This window comes from Aplysia californica, unplaced genomic scaffold (assembly GCF_000002075.1).
Source record: "Aplysia californica isolate F4 #8 unplaced genomic scaffold, AplCal3.0 scaffold00179, whole genome shotgun sequence".
Classification (NCBI taxonomy): Eukaryota; Metazoa; Mollusca; class Gastropoda; order Aplysiida; family Aplysiidae; genus Aplysia; species Aplysia californica.
This window is the reverse complement of record NW_004797449.1, coordinates 817,300-838,009: the sequence shown is the minus strand read 5'-3', so window position 1 is coordinate 838,009 and position 20,710 is coordinate 817,300. Positions and strand designations below refer to the sequence as shown.

Here is a 20,710-nt window from a genome sequence, read left to right as displayed (position 1 = left end):
GAAGAGAGAGAGAGAGAGAGAGAGAGAGAGAGAGAGAGAGAGAGAGAGAGAGAGATTAGATTAGATTAGATTAGTATCATTATCCTGGCAAGCATGCTCAATTAGGATTCGGAGTTCGCAAAGAAGAGCCATCACCACTGTATAATAATATGGCATATTATATGTATATGGCGCCCGTACTTGGAGGGCTGACGTTACTAGTTATGGAGAACCAACACGTCATTATTTACGTTGCGGTCAGGTCTAATGACCCCGCACGTCAGCGAGCACGCTGTGAGCACAAATTAACGTGGATAATCTCAGTCGCAAATCGTTACTGACCATGTAACAAGCCAACGGACAGAAAGCACAATTAGCTGTTGGGGCAAGGCGGCATATCATGTAACACAATGGTGAGCAAGGTAAATACCGAGTATCAAGATACAGAACAAAACAAAGGCAATCAAACAAACAACAAATAAGCAAACATACAAGCAAACAAACAAGCAGACAAACAAGCAAACAAACAGAAAGAAGACTCATGTAAAAGGGTAATTACTCGGTTATCTTTGCATCAATTTCAATAACATATCATCATCACCACCAGGTGCCAGATATGCGACAGACTTCGGCGACTGTATGAATTGCCGTACATTTCTTTGATGGGATACCCACAAAAAAGCCATTAATATTATCCTGATCTCACCCTGCGAGCCATCTTTCTGTTTAGGCTTTCCAGGTAAGTTGCTCTGGGTCTACCCATGCATCGTTTGCCTTCAGTTTTACCAGTGAACCCTAGATACTCAAGGCCTTGGTGTCGATTCAAGTGTCGAAGAAAAGTATAAATTATCTTTTTCTATTGCCTCGATCAGCGTGCTACCCATGTAGTCAAGTACAATGTCATTTGATTTCTTTTCTTTCCGAATCCAAGATATCCTAAAAGATAGTCTCCCACGAAACCACATTTATATTGTCTTCTTTTTATATCCACTGTTCTTGCTGACTGGCTTCGAGCAATAAATAAAGTCAACCAATATAATATAGGACATCAAAATTGGTGATATAAAGAAAATCAACCAATCTGTTTTTAAAAGATAACTCGTAAAAAGCAACCCCCCCACCCCAAAAAAAAAAATTTAAAAAATTGCCTGAACATAATATAATTGTCTAACACACGTATTTACGCCATTCGCCCCCTTCAGACATTTAAGTTTTCAAATGCTTCAAATTATTATTCTTGGAATAATAATGCTACGAGAAATGTTTCAGAAGGCTAGACAAGGGCATTGTGATAATTATTAATATAACCTCCTTGCGGCCAGTCAACAGATAAAGGCGAAAGAAGAATAAGACGAGCAAGAGAGCTCTTTAGTTTTGTGGTTGTAAGTTAGTCATAGTATGAGTCACATGACTCAGCCGGAAGAGGCGAGTAACAAGGAAGTGAACCGAAACCAGAAAGGGAACTATACACAGTTCACACACCCTCAAAGCTTGTTTAGCTATCCGGTGAGTTTGCTGAGTTTTGTCGTCCCAGGAATGATGTACTTTTGTATTAGCTCTCCTTTGTGCAGCTGTTAACTTTTCAATAAAATGATATAATTTAAATAAGGACTTTTATGTTACTTTTACACCCGTCCGAGGCGCCGGAGATTTTGTGTTGACAGTTTGACTTCTCAGCGGAAGATATTGAAGCTTTACCTGAACTTCATCTGTAACAATAGCAGCAGCCGTGCCAGCGAGCTCAGCCTTGCGCAGGAGTTTTAGAATCTTGTGCATGTTGTTCTTTTTTGTTGGCTGGTCACATTGTCAACTCGGCATATAGAGATAAAGATTTGGAGTTCTGATTTAAAAAGATGGCTAAGCAGGATTCCCTTGGGAAACGCCCACACAATCACAATCCCCCAAAACTTTGGCAATACTGACCTATAAAGAAGTACGTCTAAGAAATAACAAGACCACAGTTCACTAGATCTAGCATATTATTATTACCTAATCAGAATAATATTTTATGCTTAGGTTTTTTTTAGCTTGTTTATTTTGTAATCTAAAAAAGAGGTCTGGAGATACAGTACAGTTGAAATGTATAGCCTGGACTGAATAGATAGGTCTTCTATTTAATTTGCATTAATTTATTTGATTGTAGGCCTTTATAGTAAAGAGAACAATGCACTTGTAAGTAGATCTAGATTTGTAATCTTGAGGTTGCGAGTTAAGGGATTCAAGGCTCAGCTTGGCATGACATTGTCACGTTATGTCCCATATATAAAAGGCATTTAGAATTTCCCTCACTTCACTCAAGTGGAAATGGACGCCTGGCTATTGTCAGTTTTCTTGTGCTTGTGCTGCTTGCATTGTATGCTTCTTGGGAAGCTGAGAATGTTTCTGAGTGTTTTTAAAGTCTGCAGGAGTGATCACAATAAAACTTGTAAAGCACACAGGAGCATGCTGTAGAGCATGGAATCATATTGGCGAAATGAATCCAGAAATGTATGTGATTATGCCTATTGTTACATATTTTGTCATTAATATTTTGTTAAATCTATACTGGTATATAAGAAGTAATGTATTGTATGGAGTTTTTATTAGTTCAGCCTTTTTCCTGTCAGAGTTTAGCAGCCATTTTCTTTCTGGCAGTAAAATACAAGTAACTTTCCTCTTTATTTTATTCAGGGACGAGTTCTGATCTTATTTCTTTCAGTTCATTTGAATGGATTTCTAAAATGTAATTAATTCTAGGAGAGCAGAACTTCCCCACCCTCCAAAAAAAGCACAAAAAACAGCAGCAAACAAACAAAAAACACCGAAAGAAAATCAGATGCAACAAAACAAACCATCTCTTTATCTAACGACAACAAACGTTGCATTATAATGTGTATGAATTTTTTTTTTAAACTAGAACCATAACAACACAGTTATCTGTGGGTGGTCCAATCCTTTACGGAGAGCAAACAAACTCTGCTGGGAAAGAGAACAGTTGTAAGAAACTTGATCTGCTTTCAGGGCTATTCCTTGGTTACCAGTGATTATCAACTTTAACTTTGAACTTTTCAAGCTTGAGAATTTAATCATATTTAGTTATATATTTAATTAATTTTATAGCCTGTTATAATTTTACTTCCTCCTTGTTTGTTTCTGAGGTGTGTTCTAGGTTCTACTTAGGTGTAAATAGCTGTATATATATATGCTTTAGAGTTGGACATTCACTATAAAAAGGCAATTATAATTATGATCATTATCCAGATTTCAGTTCACTGTATTAGTATTACTTATATACTATTTTTGCGTTGACATCTCTACTATAGTGTTTGTGTGGTCAGAATAGCCAGGGAACCTCTTTGAGCCTCATTTAGTGTTTCCTTTTTGTCCAACATTTCAGACTTTCCAGGTAGAAAATAAAAGAACAAATCCACCATGTGGAAGGCCGGGGTTGATGTTAAGTCAGTCGTAGATACTGGTGACGATGAGTGGGAGACTGATCCTGACTTTGTGGTGAGTACATATACACGGCTTTTGGGGTTCAGTTTGCTCCCAGCATATCATTTGTATTGAAAATGCTAAGTGCTATCATTAAGTTAAAAAACCAGATCATGTGCGTGATATTGTTTGTAAGTGAAAACAAACGTTATACTGAGAGTTTTGAATCTGAGTCAAAACTAAAGATAGACCAATGATTGCTGCCACAAATAAAGAATGATCAGTACGTTTGACAATGATAGTAGTGATGATGCGGGATTGTTGTTTTTTTTTCCACTTTCATTTTACTCATTCCATATCTATATTAAATTCTGGTGATCTTTATTTGTTAACACAATGCTTGAATCCTTTCCACCGACCCATCCACACACACACACATTAATTTTACTCTCATTCTGACACATTTCAACATGCTCTACTTGATACAGATATTGTGCACAAACTTTTTCCACCCAAGGCATAGTCATATTGTGCCAAATCTTTATTGGTTATACATTGTTCTTTTTATAATTATGTATGATTTTCTGATGACAGTAAAGATCTTTTTAGCAATTTGTTTTAATCACTAACCTTGTTTCTATCCCAGAATGATGTGTCAGAAGAGGAGCAGAGATGGGGAGCCAAGACCGTGGAGGGTTCTGGACATCAAGGATCTCTGAAGTAGGACACAAAATCCAAATCTCTGTAGAATAGAACGTTGTTGTTGCTTCTTTTGTTATCAATACAGTACCAGCTGGGCTCTCACTCTTCTGTTCAATGCCACATAGTGATAAGTGCAGGTTTTCTGCAGTTGCCATAATGTTCCACAGAGTATGTGTGGGTGGTTGGTGGGTGCTCTGGTGTGGTTTGCTTCTTTCCTATCGAACATCTATCGTCCTTATCTCCCCTTCTTCTTTTTTATGTTTGTTACTCTCTTGTAACACCTCTATTCTTCTAGCTCTCATATGACCTTATGCGGTTGCGAGCACCGTAAAACGTCTACTAAGACTAAATAGAGTGTGTTGTAGATGTAATGTCTCGGAGGGACAAGTGTAGCTCTGATGTCATGACAAGCAACACACATTTGAAGGGGGTCAAGTGAAAATTAGGCTAAGTCACATTAATTCTGGCACGACATAGCCTATTTTCCACTCTTTTATGAGTGGATGGTTAGTGGGTGCTGTGGTGTGGTTTGCTCCTTCTTTCCTGTCAAACATCTGACGTCCTTATCTCTCCTCCTTTTCTTTGTGTGTTAGTCTCTAGATGTAACACGTCTAATTTTCGGCATTGCTGTACTACTCTTTATTAAAACCTACTCTATTTCATGATGGACTTGGCTTTTTCTTAACTTTAGTTACTTTTGTAAACATACAGTTTATGGATCACTTTTGTTGGTGTTCCACTTGACTAATTTCATAAGGGCACCCTACAGGTACTATTGTAATGGGCTAGTGCCCTGATTTTTTTTTCTGAAAATGGACTTACTCTGTTTTTCATTTCACCCTTCTACTTGTTTTTGTCATCGGGAAGATTGAATGTATCAATTTGTGGGTGGTTGGTGGGTGCTCTGGTGTGGTTTGCTTCTTCTTTCCTATCAAACATTTATCGTCCTTATCTCCCCTTCTTCTTTTTCATGTTCGTTACTCTCTTGTAACACCTCTAATCTTCTGGTGCTCATATGACCTTATGCAGTTACGAACATCGCAAACCCTGTACTAAAACTAAACTAAATGTATCAATTTCAAAAGTAGTTTGTAAATTAAACTTTCATTCTTACAGACTGATCTGGGTTTTTACTGCATGAGAGAAACTTGTAACTTGTGATTTTTGTTTAACAGGTTTTTTAAAATTCATTTTATTGCTCAGTGGTTTCAGATGTTTTTGATTAAGACAAACTTTTTACATTTAAAAAAATTTTTTTGTAGCCTATGTGGGATGCATATTGATAATAACAGCTTTTTTCTTCTTTTTTTGTGTTGCTAAAGCATTTTTCTTTTCAACTATTTTGTTTATTAATTACCAAGATACTTATCAAAATCAGAAGAAACTCACAGAGATGATGCAGAGAAAGGAAGGACGTTAAATGTCATTTTAGACATTATAAATTACAATGTTTTCCTTGCCTCGTACTATAACCATTTTTTGCTTTCAGCTTGAAACAGTTGCGAGAGCAAGTGTCTATGGATGACAAAGACTACAAACAGAAAGAATACGAACGTGGGCCAAAGGCTTCAGAAGGATATGGAGGGAAATTTGGAGTCCAGAAAGACAGAATGGACAAGGTGAGGGTCAACATGTTGAAATTCAGCAAAATTTGTGTTATAAAGCTTGTGCTTAGATGTTACGTCCCCTGAGACTTTCCCTTGATTTCCAAGTAGAATTTTAATGTTTTATTTTGTTTTGGAGAGTTCAACCATTGTCTTATCTACTAGCACCTATTTCACTTATGTGTCGGCTAAGGAAGGTAACATTACATTGCAATCTTCATGCACTGGTGTTTGAGGTGTAGCGGTTGGGCTCTTCACAATCGCACACAGGGGTCCTGAGTTCAATTCCAAAATGGGGAGAAATTTTTATTTAGTCTCTCAGTCTTTCTGCTGGGATGTTGTATCCCTCTCGGCCAGGGTTGGACCTGATAGGCAGGGTTGGAAGTCTACCTCCTAAATGATCTAAGTTGTGTCAATGGGGGCATGGAAACACTTTGCTGTAAACAGTAAAAGCAAAAATAAAAACCCTCTTTATCCTGGTGTTACTTAATTTCTTCTGAACCAGTATATGATAGGTTTAGGGATTTAATTAGAAACATGTGCATCCTTAGACCTGCAAACCACTCCATGACCAAAAAGTGGAGTTCAAGTTGCTAAATGTGGAGTGTAACTAATCTTACAACGTTGAATGGGCCGCTGTGCCCAAACCATGCCGTACAAACTGTGTGGAAATATCTACTTATCTTAATTATTGGCTATGTGAAATATTTTATTGTCATTGAGCTTGTTTTCTGTTTCTTCTACCTTTAATTGTTGGGTGGGTGAGAATATCATCTTTTTTATATCCATCTTATGACTATTTATGTTTCCAAGTGTGTGTGTGTTTATATGTGTCTGTGTGAGAAAATGTGGGGAGGGGGTGAGAGAGAGTGTGTGTCTGTGCATGTGTGCCTGTGTGTGTGTGTGTGTGTGTTGACATGTGCATGTGCATTTTTACCATGCCGCAGCAAATGTTTCTTTGTGGAGATCAATAAAAATGTTATCTTATCTTCCTTCCAGTCCGCTGTGGGCCATGAGCACCACGAGGAGGTGGCTCTACACTCCAGTCAGACAGACGTGAAGAAAGGATTTGGAGGGAAATTTGGGGTTCAGAGTGACAGAGTAGATAAGGTAACAAAGTTGACATTCTTGATTAAAATTCATTTTGATTTTTAGATTTAATGTAAATATGTTGATATAAGCACTGGAGTGTCTTTTTAACTCGCAGTTCCAAATCTCAAGACTTTCTGCCAAATTTTTTGTCAAAATTTAAGTTTGGATCACACAGCTGCTGTAAGACTGATGTGATCAGTTATTTTTGCCTATATTGTTTGGCACTGCGGCTACATTTTTGCAAGTATGCCTTAAAAATGTGAAAATGTAGTGGAATTTCTTGATTTTCTCTATATCCTTTCTTGAAGGGTTGCTTGCTTTTTTCATTGTACTTCAGGACCTGGTGTTTAAAAGAGGCTTTTTATTTTTCAGTCTGCTGTTGGTTTTGAATACGCTGGCAAGGTTGACAAGCATGCATCACAGAAAGGTGATTATGTGCTTTGTAGTTATGCTTTTAAAAAAAAACAGAGTTTTAGTGTTCCTTTGTCTGAGTGGTGATTGTTGTTTTTGGTCTTGACACAAGGGGATAATTGGTGGGAGTGCTATTCGTAGGTCATTCTTTCTGTTCATCCATACTGGCGTCAGTGGTGCAACGGTCTGGCACCTTGCTGTGGCATGCAGGAGACCCGAGTTCAATTCTGGTGTTTGGAGAATTTTCATCAATTATCTCGGTCTTTCTGCTGGGATGTGGCATCCCTCTCAGCCCAGGTTAGCCCTGACAGATAGGGTCAAAGCCCACCTCCTAAATGATCTAAATTGTGTCAATGATGGCATAAAAAGACCTATGTTAGCTAAGTGTAGGGCGCCACTGACAGGTCCTATTTCTTTTCACTCTTAACTCTTTTGTTTCTGTCCGTCTATCTTGCTTCTTCCCAGCTGTATATCACCATTGTTGTGTTGGTGTGCTTCTGTTTACTCAAACTCAAACTCACACCCCTACGTTAAAAATTTTTAAATAACTTTTATTGTTTCTGTGCCACAGATTACAGCCACGGTTTTGGCGGCAAGTTTGGCGTGCAGAAGGACCGAGTGGACAAGTCGGCCTTGGGATTTGAGCACAAGGAGGACCTAACCAAACACGAGTCCCAAACAGGTAATTGTAGACCTACATGTACTCTGATAAAATTGGAGCGCTCTTTTTTTATGTTATTTTTTTTTAACGGTAAACCCAGAGCCTTGTATTTTGTAACCAAGGACGCAATCTTCTCAGGATGACTTTTTGCTGTGTGCGTGTGTTTGGTGCTTTGAAAGATAGTACAGGCCTTTGTGGACTTTTTGTGGACTACCGTTATTTAAATCTCAGAATGGGTGTGTGGGTGGTTGACGGGTGCTCTGGTGTGGTTTGCTTCTTCTTTACTATCAAACATCTATCGTCTTTATCTCCCCTCCTTCTTTTTTGTGTTTGTTACTCTTTTGTAACACCTCTAATCTTCGGCATTTATATGACCTTATTGTGTTGCAAGTGCCATAAAACTCTTATTAAAATTAAAACAAGACTGGGTGTTCTTGAACTCAAGTGTTTTGTGGAGTTTTTAAGGTTCTCAACCTATTTTGCTTGGTGCTATCGGAGACAGACTTTAAATCTGAAGGTCCCACCTCTTGCATAACCTAATAATTAGTGTTGATAGGGTCAATAATCCCATACACACTTTTACTTTTTGCCAGACTACTCAAAGGGTTTCGGTGGCAAGTATGGAGTGCAGAAAGATCGCCAGGATAAATCTGCCTTGGGCTTTGAGTACGAGGGAAAAACAGAGAAACATGCGTCACAGAAAGGTAAGTACTGGAGTCTGGTGTAGGTAGTGGTAAGGAGCTTCACTGTTGCGTGCAGGAGACCTGAGTTAGATTCTCAAGTGGATGAGGAATCTTTACCGAGTATCTTGGTCTGTCTGCTGGTATATTGTATCCCTCCGACTCCGGATTGGCCCTGACAGGCAAGGTTGAAATGTTAATGTATTTGATATATGTTTTTGGGGTCTAAGTACGGAAGCCTGTTTTTATGTATGCTGTCGGAAAATTATGAACTTTCATGACGCGATTTTCTAATATTAATGAAATATTGAAGCCTATAACTCAATAGAAGTCGTGTCCCTTAACATTTCTCACATTTTTGTCGTAGATCTGCTTTTGATTTCTTGAATTTATTGAAGGCAGAAAAATGTGTGTGAAGGTTTTGGAGGGGAGTTGGTTGTCCACTGCTCACCATCTTGACCCACCAAAGGGGTAGAGTCTGTTGATTTTGAAACATTGATCATAAGTTCTTGTATTGTGCAACCTCCTGCAATTCCAAATTCCTTTTGTACAGATTTCAGCAAGGGCTTTGGTGGCAAGTTTGGGGTACAGACAGATCGACAAGATAAGTCTGCCATGGGATTTGATTATGAAGGAAAGACAGAAAAACACGCTTCACAGAAAGGTGAGTTTACTGAAGTTTTACCGAAGTGTTCTTCCACATTCTTTCTTAATTTTAACTTTCAGTTTACTATGATACTTATTCAATTTTAAGTATGTTAGAATTTTTTGTATCATTACCTTTAAGGAAAGGTGATGCATATTCAGTTGTTTTTCATAAGACCCAAATCTGAGTTATAGACATTTTGTCAACTGCTGTGGACATGTGGACTATAATTGTCCCATAAATGACCTGTAAAGTGAATACAGTATTCCGTTGGGTTTTTTTTTTGGGGGGGGGGGGTTTACATGAGTTCCTTGAACTTGTGATTTTGTCCCACTTGGTCGCTTTTGAACTTGGGAGGTATGGTTGACGCAGCCATCCTCTTTATTTGATTAAAATTTTGTTGATGGATGGGGTTTTATACATTTATGATAATGTGAGATTACTGAAGACTGATCTAGTGTGTGTGTGTGTGTTTTGGGATGGGGGGGGGGTATTCTGTTTGGTATTGGGTTTGGTTCTTTGGGAGTGAGGCAGGGGGTTCTTTTCGTTTGTTTGGGGTTTTGTTTTTCAATTGAGAGGTTTAAGGTGAGCCATTAATTGCGTCCCTTGACTGTTCAGATTTCAGCCAAGGTTTCGGTGGCAAGTTTGGAGTTCAGACAGAGAACATGGACAAGTCTGCTGTGGGCTACGAGCATCAAGAAAAACTGCAGCAACACGAGTCACAGAAAGGTGTTGTACATACTTTCTTTTTTGTCGCTTGTGTCAGTAATCTGTTTCTTTGTTTATTATTTCATCTCTTCTTTCCATCTTTTTTGCTTTCTTTTTGTGTATTTTTCTTTCTTCTTTCATTTTTGGGCGCTCCGTTAGCTCAGTTGGTATCATGCTAAACTACAGAGTGAATGGCTCATTTTGAATCTCAGACTGGGCATTTTTTAAGTCGAGTTGTTATGTGGAACTTTCAAGGCTCTCAATCCATTGGGTACAGCCTTATCGGGGACGGACTAAATTTAGAGGTCCTGCCTCTTAAAATACCTAACAGCGTTGATAAGGGCATTAAACCCATGTACTTACTTACTGTTTTACTTCCTTTTGCATATTTTCCTTCTCTCGTTTTTCTTATTTTTCTTTCTATATCCTTCTCCTTCCTTTCTTTATCTCTGTAATTTATTTTTCTTATTAAATTTCCTTTTTCTTTCTTTAATTTTCCTTATCCTTCTTGTGTTCTTGAATGGATAGTCCAGTTTTGATGGAAAAAACTTAAGGTTCTTTGAGCGTCTATTTAATTTACTATAGAGCATTGTCTTTATTAACCGAGTTTGAAAAGTGAACGGTGAAAAGTCATCTTTGTTTTGGATAAGTTTGTCTGATGGTCTCAGTTCTTATTTTGTTCACATATCAGCTGTACAGTTTGTTTGTTTGTTCATTTAAAATTAAAGAGTGAGTAGATGAAAGAGATGAAACAGTAGATTTTTTTTTCTGATTTGGGGGGAGGCTTGTTGGTCCTTCATGTTCACAGTCCTTGTTTTGTTCTCGTCTCTGTGCCTCCCTTTTCCCCTTTTCCAAATGACCTTAACATGTAGCCAACCAAAGATCGTGTCAGTTTGTTCGTGTTTGAGTGCTGAATCGGCTGGCTTGCACTGTGTTTTTCCCGGGAAACCGAGACATTTTTTTTCTAAGTATTCTAGGGTTTGTTGTAAAGTGCATATAGCTTGCTGTTGAGCTGGACAGTAAAAATACTATTTATTATTTATTATTATTTAGCATGTCAGTTTGATTCTTTTTGTTTCCGACTAACTGCTGAGTCTGAGAGAAGAATTTTGACATAATAGGTCATTGGCCCCAGAAAAAAATTATATTCTGGCGTGTGTTTATTACTCTCCAGTAACATGTCTAATCTTCTGCACTCATATGATCAAATTGTGTTGCAAATGCCGTAAAACTTTTACTGAATAAAAGAAAAAGAAAAAGAATCGTAACATAGTTTCTCACCAGAGAATTAAGTTACAAACTTGTGTCTGCCTTTTGTTTTTGTGATTTCAGTTTACTGGTTTTGTGATTTCAGATTACTCTAAAGGTTTTGGTGGCAAGTTTGGAGTGCAGAAGGACCACATGGACAAATCTGCAGTGGGCTACGGCGCAGACACTAAGACAGAGCTGCACTCGTCACAGACAGACATGAAGAAAGGCTTCGGCGGCAAGTTTGGCGTGCAGGAAGACAGGAAAGACACGGTGAGGCACAAAGTCAACAGATGGTTGAAAATCTGAAATCTTCATTTTTGTCTTTCCATTTCGTTAACTCCGAAATTGTTGTCTGTCATAAGAGTTTTGTGCATTGGTTGAATCTGCATACCCAGTCTGAAGATGGGTTTGTTGACAACATTGAACATTTTTTGCAAGTGACCGCTATGAGCAGATTTTTAGACAGAATTGTCGTGAAAAGGACTGAGGGTGGTCGCTTTGGACAGGGACGACTATAGACAGGTTTTTAAAAAAATAGGGAAAACCACAAGTATGGCGGGGAAGAGTGACCACTAGTACAGAGGACCACTATGAAGAAGTCTTAGACACAATGTCACAATGAAAAAAGCTACAGCAACAAAAAACCCAGGGGGAACAGGCCATTTTGCATGTTACTATCTTATACAGGTGGCTATCACAGCATGTTTGAATGTATCAATAAATAAAACTGCTTTATTTATCTTTTTTTGCTTTCTTCTCTCTTGGTGTAGACTGCGGGATCGTTTGACGATATGGAAGAAGTGAAGTCAGGTTATCAACGGACGAAGGCAGAAGGAGGTGAGTCATATGTTTTTTGTATCGTCAGTTTGTGTAGTTTTTTAAATGTTTTTTTAAGGGGAGTTATGGTGTTATTACCAGCATCTGTGGTGTAGCAGTTAGACACTTTGTTGTTGCTCGCAGGTAACTCAAGTTCAATTCCTGAGTGGGGAGAATTTTTATCAAGTATCTTGGTCTTTCTACTGGGATGTTGTATCCCTCTTGGCCCTGATTGGCCCTTACAGGTAGTCTTGGAAACGCACCTCCTAAATGATCTAAATCATTTAGATGCAAACACCTTTTTTTTAAGACCCAAAAATGATGGTATCATGACTCAGTGAGCAGATGAATGACTTAATTCTGACTTTCTCAGTTTGCGACTGTTACTGTATGCTTTTTTTTTTATGAACGATAAAATCCTTTGAGGAAATGAAAAGAAACTAATAATGAGTTTTTTTCTTTTATTATACAGGTTCTGAAGGTGCCCGAAACTTGAAAGCCAGATTTGAGCAGATGGCAAAGGGAGGAGAAGAAGAAGCCAGACAGAAAGCTATGGAGGAACGAAAGAGGAGAGAAGCAAGGGAGAAGAAGGAGAGAGAAGAGCAGGAAAAACAAAGACAGGTCGGTACTGCAGTACTTTATTGTGTGTGTGTGTGCGTGTGTGTGTGTGGTAAATCACCAAACCAATGTGATAGTCCCTAGACAATAAAGATTGTTCTTCTTATCTTATTTTACTTATATCATTGTGTACCCATGATTGGTTTTCAGTACTTTGATGTCATACCAACGTCTGTGGTGTAGCAGTTAGGCACTTCACTGTTGTATGCAGAGGATCCACGTTCAAATCCTGAATGGAGAGAATTTTTCATCAAGTATCTGGTGGGTCTTTCTGCTTGGATGCTGTTTGCCTCTCAGCCTGGGTTGGCCCTTACAGACGGAGTTAGAAGCCAGCCTCTAAAATAGTTGTCACCTTAAAGAGAAAGCAGAAAGGGCAAAAGAAAGTGAGTTGGAGAAGCTGGACATGGATCAGACACTCGTTTTTAATAAAGTTGCTGATGGTTATTACCAGAAAAGCTTTGAGACAGAGTCCTCGGGTCAGAGAAAAAAAGGAAGACCTATCAGAGATGCCAACCAGTACGATTTTATGTATTTTCGTACGATTTTTTGCCGAAAATACGCGAATACGACTTTTCATGAAAAAATACGCATCCTGGAATGCGAAAAATACGAGATTCAGCTTGGGCGAGTAAACCTAATTGTTTCAAGTCTCATCTTTTGTCAAAATAGTATCAGTATCGCAGAACTGGAATATTTGAAAACCAAGTCCGATGTGGTCCGTAAGTACTTTTTTGCCAGTCACGATCGTGATATTATATTCGTTCAGCTTTTCCCCGTCCGGAGAGAACGTTTCACTTTCACGTGAATAAGCAGCTAATGCGGCAGGCGGAAGCGTATGTGACACCGAGGCTCGATCGGGAAAATCAAGATTTACTTTCGCTTTCGCTACCACCGAGAAGTTTGCCAACAGTTGTCTGATAACGCAACATTTGTGGCCTGCAGGTTGTGCAGTATAAAGGCAATGTCGCCGTGCAAATAAAATGTAACAAATACTCGGACTCGTCGCTTTGGCAGTCACTTGTGGGGAAAAAAAAGAAAAGAAAATACAAGCGTTGTCCGATTTTTAGATTGTCTGGCTCGCCATTGTGACCGGTCACTGAACCTGCGCGCATTCGCATCATAAATAAATGCGGCATTGTGTGAGTAAAGACCGTCTTTGGTTGGAGTAACGGCGTTGCGAAGTATATGACTATGGAATAGGGGAGGAGATTATTGATTTTTTGGGGGGGTTTAAGATACTATAGGGGGGGGGGGGTTAAGACAACACCAGAGGACAAAAACTTGGAAGCTCATTTCAGAATTTTGATTAGAGCTTTCTGCAAGGCGCGCGTTGGTGCAGACCGTGTGCAGAATCGGGACCCCTCATACTTTGCAAGTCTGTGTTATTGAAATAAAGTGTTCGCGTTTCATTGGATGGGTGAAAGTAATTATACCTACTTGGATGGGTGATAGTAAATTATACCTACATCTACTTGGATGGGTGATAGTAAATTATACCTACGGTGTATGTTGTAGCTTTCTGTTCAAGACTGGCAGATTTTCAGTGTCACTGCATCTTGCTCTACCACAGTTGTTACAACTCTCACAGTGCATGGGTCTACTTGAGCCCTTCAAGTTATTGCTTTTCTCTGAGTTTGAGCAATAATTTGAATCTGTCAGTTCATAATATTAATCATGACACCAAGACTGGTTCTTGATAGTCGAAATTCTTGTTCTAGGCCCTTCCGAACTCTCAAAGCAGGATTTATTTTTTATATAATAATGAGAGGAAAATATACAATAGACTGAAATACTTAAGTCAAACAAGACCCCAGTACGACATTGAACACTGACATGTTGTTGACTGCATACATGTATATTGTACGCGTGTGTGCTCCCTTTTTCGAGCTGGTGAGCTAGTAATTTTTTTTCAGGAACTATTGCTGGGCACCCTGAACATTTTACTATTACTGGTTGGTCGGTCGGTCGTGGGGAATACCCATTTTCCCCTGAAAATACACATTTTCATATTTCCCAATACTCATTTCAGTTTTCTGTGGTTGGCATCTCTGACCTAGAACAACTTGAAGGAGAAAGATGGCGACCAGTCACAGCTCTCATGTGAAGTTTATATCAAATCACTTTAGTAGTTTTAACACCGTTTTGTCAGGTATTTCTGTCAGCTGTTTAGTGGGCAGTTGGTGGGTGCTTTGGTGTGGTGCGCGCCTTCCTTCCTATCAAACATCTATCATTCTTATCTTTCTGCCTTCTTTTTTTGTGCTTGTTACTCTCTTTTAACACCTCTAATTATTGGTACTAATGTGACCTAATTTTGTTGCAAGTGCCGTAAAACTCTTACTCAAACTAAGAATTAACCTGTCAGCTGTTTTGTGTCATAATGACTTACTTCTCTATTTTACTTCACAGGAAAGGTTAGCTCGCGAGAGGCAGGAAGAGGAAGAAAGGCAGGCCAGTGAACCAGAACCCGTAAGAGAACCGTCACCCGAACCAGTGAGAGAACCATCCCCCGAACCTGTAAGGGAACCGTCTCCCGAACCTGTAAGGGAACCGTCTCCCGAACCTGTCCGTGAACCATCCCCCGAACCTGTCAGAGAGCCGTCTCCCGAACCTGAGCGAGTGGAGGATTATGGGGAGGAGACAGAATATTCAGTGGAGTATCCGGCACAATCGCAGGAGGGAGGGGACGGTGACGGCATCACGGCCATCGCTCTCTACGACTACCAGGCCAGTAAGTGGGAACAAAGTGGAGTTGTTGAAAATTTTGAAAAAAAAACTAGTAGTAGCAAATAATAAATTTCACTAATATAGCACGTTTCTGCTAAGAAAGTGCACAATGTCCATTACAATAATGCAACGATTAGATGCACCAAGTGATCTTCTCTCTCTCTCTCTTTCTCTCTCTCTCTCTCTCTCTCTCTCTCTCTCTCTCTCTCTCTCTCTCTCCCCTCTCTATCTATCTGTCTGTCTGTCTGTCTGTCTATCTATCTATCTATCTGTCTATCTCTCTCTCTCTCCCTTTCCCTCTCCCACAAAAAATGTTGTAGTAGTACATGAGTTTTGCTATTTTTAGTACTGATGTTAGCTCTTGTGAACCCAGCTAAAGTATTTATCTACTTCCTTAAGATGCTTTTGAGAAAAGTTCTACTTTATGTATGACTGACTTTGTTTTTATGTACAGAAAACTATTGTAAAACACATTGAATACTTTCTGAGAACTGTTGTAAAACAAATTGTACATTTTCTAAAGAACTATGGTAAAACACTACTTTCTGAGAACATAAAACATATTGAGTACTTTCTGGAAACTTTTACAAGTCATCCTTTTATTGTGTGTTTCTCTGCAGCTGACAGCGATGAGCTTACCTTTGACCCAGATGAAATTATTACAAATATTGAGATGGTAAGTGTAATGCTTTCTAGTAAAGACATGTACAGTTTTATCGACACTTAGCGGGCATGGACGTAGTGAAATACACACGCAGCAAACGAATATTCAGGTCCCGAATTTTTTCTTGTATATGTGTATATATGGTTCTTTGTATTGAAAACAGGTAGATAGCAATTTTGCTGCGTGCCTGTGTGCTAGACTGTGCTTTAACCCGTTCAGTGCTGAGGTGTTTCCATTTATAATGACATGTTGTAAAATCATCATGTGAGACTCTCTATCCTGTTCTTGAGTTTTGAGTTGTTTTTGGGTTGTTTTTTTAAAGCTGTCTTTGTCTGTGTACACGTGTGTTTATTTGTTTGTATTTATGAGTACTGTTGGTTAAATTCTATGTGTTTTTATTACTGTGTTTCTGAAGCTCCTGAAATGGCAGTCACATTTTCTGAAATTTTTTTCTAAATTGTTCATTTGTTTCCTCTCGAGTGGGTGGTTGACAGGTGCTCTTGTGTGGTTGCCCCTTCTTTTCTATAAAACATCTATTGCTTTCCTCCTTTTCTTTTTATCTTACTCTCTAATAACACCTCTAATCTTTAGTACTCATATGAGCTAATTGTGTTGCAAGTGCCGTAAAACTTATTTTTAAAATTAAAGCTCTCACTAAAACTTAAACGGACAACTTGGATATTTTTTTTACAATTTCTTCTAGAAAAAGATCAATTCATAAGACTTTTGTACATTGTGTATCCTCCACTGTCCAGATTGACGAAGGTTGGTGGCGAGGCTCCTGCCGTGGAGTCACCGGTCTCTTTCCCGCCAACTACGTGGAGCTGCAGCAGTAATTTCGACGGACGTTCCCCGACCTTGACCTATCATGACTCTGCACTTACCAGAAGGTCACCAGCAGTTTTTTTTCTGAACAAGTATTTCCAGGAAACAGACTTGTTAAGTTCTCCAATAAATATAGAGCTTTCAAATTTTCTTTTGCCTGTCAAAGAACCCTGATTGGATTTGCACAAAATGTAATTATTTTTCTTGAATTCTTGTTCAGTCTGGTCTAATGCGACTTATCACGAACGATGTTAAAAAACACATTTCTATTTACTACAGTTGGTTTGTAACATTTTCTTAATCTTCTTGGGTTCTGGAGACCCTGATTTTTTTCTCCCAACGTATTTGAAGTCATGAAGTGGTTGACAGGTCTGATGATACAGCGATGCCTTACTTCAGGTTTTGCTCAGCTAATGGACCTCAGCCCCAGAAAGTTTGAGCAGTGTCACTGTCGCTGTGTTCTACCCAAAGGTTATGTTGTTCATGCTCTGACATTTTTCCAATTAACATTCACTTTGAACATACGATGCTTTCTAATAACAGTGTTTATGAACCCCATCATGTTATGAACAAAGACTGTCTGGGATTTTTGGGTAAGGTTAATGACAAAACTGAGGGGGAGAGAAGTCATTACAATTTTGTCAGAGTATAAGCAGTTTCAGCGTGTTTGTAAAACTTCTTGTTCCATATTGGTTAAAAGTTATAATCTGTGTGTGTGTCCTGGTGTGGTAGAATCTGGTGCTCATCAATGTTTGGGGCATATAGAGTTATTGGTTTCATCTTATACCTTGTTCATTTTTCTTGCTTTTGTTAAAAGAAAATGTCCATCTAGTTTGAATAGAAATGAAGATATTTGCAATTGAAAGAGGTGGGGATTTCATCGTGTCAGAGGTAAAATTAGTGAGAAAATGAGCACCAAAGTTGGGTGACTTTTAAAGCTTGAGTGTCCTTGGAAACTACTAATCTACATTTTTTGTCCCTTCCGCACAGAAATGTGTTTTGAATGGACTTAAGAGGTATTAAGGGCCCTTCCAAAGAATTCCATAAAAATTGGCCAATGGTTTGAAAAATGTCCGTTAATTTTATATTTCATTATTTTGACCTTGGCCTGATTTCACCACGATGTCCCTCACATTTGGGATTCAAATGTGTACAGACCGTAAACTCGTGGTTGAGATGAGAAGTGATGGGTTTTCCAACATGTAGAAAATAATACAGAGTAGCTGTTTGGTTTGATACATTGTGTGTTGGTTTGGATTACACTGCGACCAATTTTTTTCTGGTGCTTAGCTTAAAGTATTAAGTGTGGATTTCAATTCGATCTCGCTGCTGTCCTTAATGGAACATGAAGAACAAACCATACTGCAAATTCATACATATTGAATACAAGGACGTTTATACACCTGTGTACACATTATATATATCTTGATACATTAGTACACCTGTACTCTTTTTTGAGTTCATCTGTGTATAGTAATTCTGCAGACCTTCTGTTCTCAGTTGTTGCTGTTTGCTGTTGGGGTAGGACTGTTTAGTTGTTGTACAGTGTGTGATCTTTCGTCATTCATATTTTTGCTATGTTAAGTCTGATATCTGGGATAAGTGAAGTTGATAATATTGTGCCAGTCTTTTGCTTTTAGTTACTTTTCTTCATTTATGTATTCATCAATGTTTATGTTTTTGTGTTTTGTTTATAAAATGCTAGCATAAATCCATACTACATCCATGCCTTTACCCAAACAAATGAAAATGTATTGTCAGAGATATTTTTCATCCTATATTTCCTGCTCAATCTTTCCTGCCGCTTATTTCTCAGAGAGATGTCTCTTCTTGTGGTTTTGTTATCATCCTGTTGCATGCTAAGACAGCACTGTTGCTGTTACTGTCTCTGCTGTTCTGTACCATGGCACAAAGCGAGCGTGTGTATCAATTTTCTAAATCTTCTGCTAGCATTCCAGTTTTTCTTTTGTGTTTAGAGCAGGACTGTCCTAAGTCAGTGGACCAATCGTTGAGTTTTTAGTTTTTTTAGTAAGAGTTTTACGGCACTTGCAACTCAAACAAGTGATGAAAGTGCCAAAAACTAGAGACTGCAACAAATAAAAAGAACCAGTGTCTGTGGTGTTGCTGTTTCATGTAGGAGACTCAAATTTAGTTCCTGATTGGGGAGAAAATTTTTATCGCGTGTCTCGATTTTTCTGTTGGAATGTATACCTTTCAGTCCAGAATTGCCCGGAAAGGCAGGATCAGAAGCCCGCCTCGTAAATCATCTTAATTGTGTCGATGTTTGCAAAAGAAACGCCTACATTTAGAAAAAAAAATAATAGTGAAAAGAGGGATATGGAAGATAGATATTTGATAGGAAAGAAGAAGCAAACCACACCGGAGCACCTGCCAATCACCCACTGGACCAATCTGGACATTATGTCTCCCTGATCTCCTTTCGTATTTTTTTCTCCTTGCTTGATTTAGAATATTGTCTCTTTGTAGGTGTAGGTAGAAAGCATTGTACATGTACATTCTCTACTTTTGTAAAGAAATCTCTTTCGCTGCTTCTCTAACCTCATTCCTGGTGTGCCTTTTGGGTCTTACAAGATTTCTCATTGGCTGGATTGCAACAGAAAAGGTGTGTTGATTTCTGGTCCACTGATCATGTAGTGGGGGGGATAACCTTGCCACTCTTACTTCAGAGCAAAGTTTGTGAGATCCTTGACGTGTGGAATTCTTGGAGCGTTTGGGAGAAGTGAGGCCCCTTTTCATTTGTAAATTTATCAGTTTCTGTACGTTGCAATTTATCATGGCCTCGTTTGAAAGACTTTCTTTTCTACCACTAGGTCCGTACAATGGTATCTTTTCGGTTGCTCGAGTTGAGGTGAATGAAACCTTACTCTTTTTAAGGCATATCATTTACCCTTTGGTTTTTGTTCTGTAACAAGATGCTGTCTGGTCAGTTTGGCTGAGAAATCAACAAATTCAGTACATGTATTTAATACAAGTATTTACAGTAAAACCCAAGATTTTTAACGTCTTAGCGGAGGTCCATATTAGCCAAAAATGGTAAAAATACTAAGTGGAACTTTGGGCTTCACAAAGTGAACATTACAGCCGATTGCGTGTTTTTGAGCCTTGTACTTTATACCGATGTTTTACTGTAGTATCAGCGTTGAACAGTTTTCACCTGGACGTTGTTTGAACTCATGTGTTGAGAGAAACCACAGCTGGCAGTGCAGTGCTAAACTATGAAGCCAGTGGCACATTAAAAAACTCTTTAGTCATTTAATCTTTTAATGTTTGCCCAGGTGATTAGGTTTCCTCTCTCTGGCAGAGAGGGTGAGGACTTTGTTGGCTGTATTAATGGGTAGGATGTTTTAGGCTCTTGAGAAATTAACAAGGATTAAACAGAAAGGGACATTAAAATCAAAACTGATGTGTCTAGTGCGTTCATACACGTTTAGTAGTTCACATAATTTATAGACATGTAGTACAATTTGTTTTTGTCATGATGTCACTGTATGCAGGAAATGTGAGTGCTCTTATCTACTTGACAGTATGGCAGAGAGGAAAAGAGTTCGCATCAGAAATGTGCTGCCATGTGAGGTTCAAACCTTTTCAAGGCAACTTTGAAATCTCCTTTCTGTCAGTGTTAATGAGTCAGCAGAGCCTTTGTGTTGAAAGGGGATTTGAAAGCCTCAGGTATTGTTATGACTGCAATGTAAAATATTCATGTGTATCAACATACCAAATAGTTATAGGGTCTGAGGGCTTCCTCGCTGAAGATTGTTTTCATTATATCTAGCGTTCAACATTTGATTATAATTTCAATTTCATTGATGATTGCATTTTCATGACTAGAACTTGAATGCGAACTGACAGGAAATTCCAAGCTGCTAAAAACGAGCTGGCCATTATCATTCCCCT

The 20,710-nt window shown here is 38.7% G+C and overlaps 1 protein-coding gene across 1 annotated transcript; it reads left to right on the top strand.

Annotated features, from left to right (window-relative positions):
* The first annotated feature begins 1,468 nt into the window (after positions 1–1,468).
* LOC100533277 (cortactin) lies at positions 1,469–16,869 on the top strand. The gene is given in 16 exon segments (NM_001204583.1): positions 1,469–1,485; positions 3,356–3,468; positions 4,040–4,113; positions 5,585–5,714; positions 6,699–6,809; positions 7,164–7,218; positions 7,774–7,884; positions 8,457–8,567; positions 9,097–9,207; positions 9,808–9,918; positions 11,252–11,418; positions 11,919–11,985; positions 12,437–12,585; positions 14,989–15,310; positions 15,927–15,982; positions 16,726–16,869. Coding segments are annotated over 15 exon segments (1,734 nt in total). The 5' UTR covers positions 1,469–1,485; positions 3,356–3,390; the 3' UTR covers positions 16,807–16,869.
* The last annotated feature ends 3,841 nt before the right edge of the window (positions 16,870–20,710 follow it).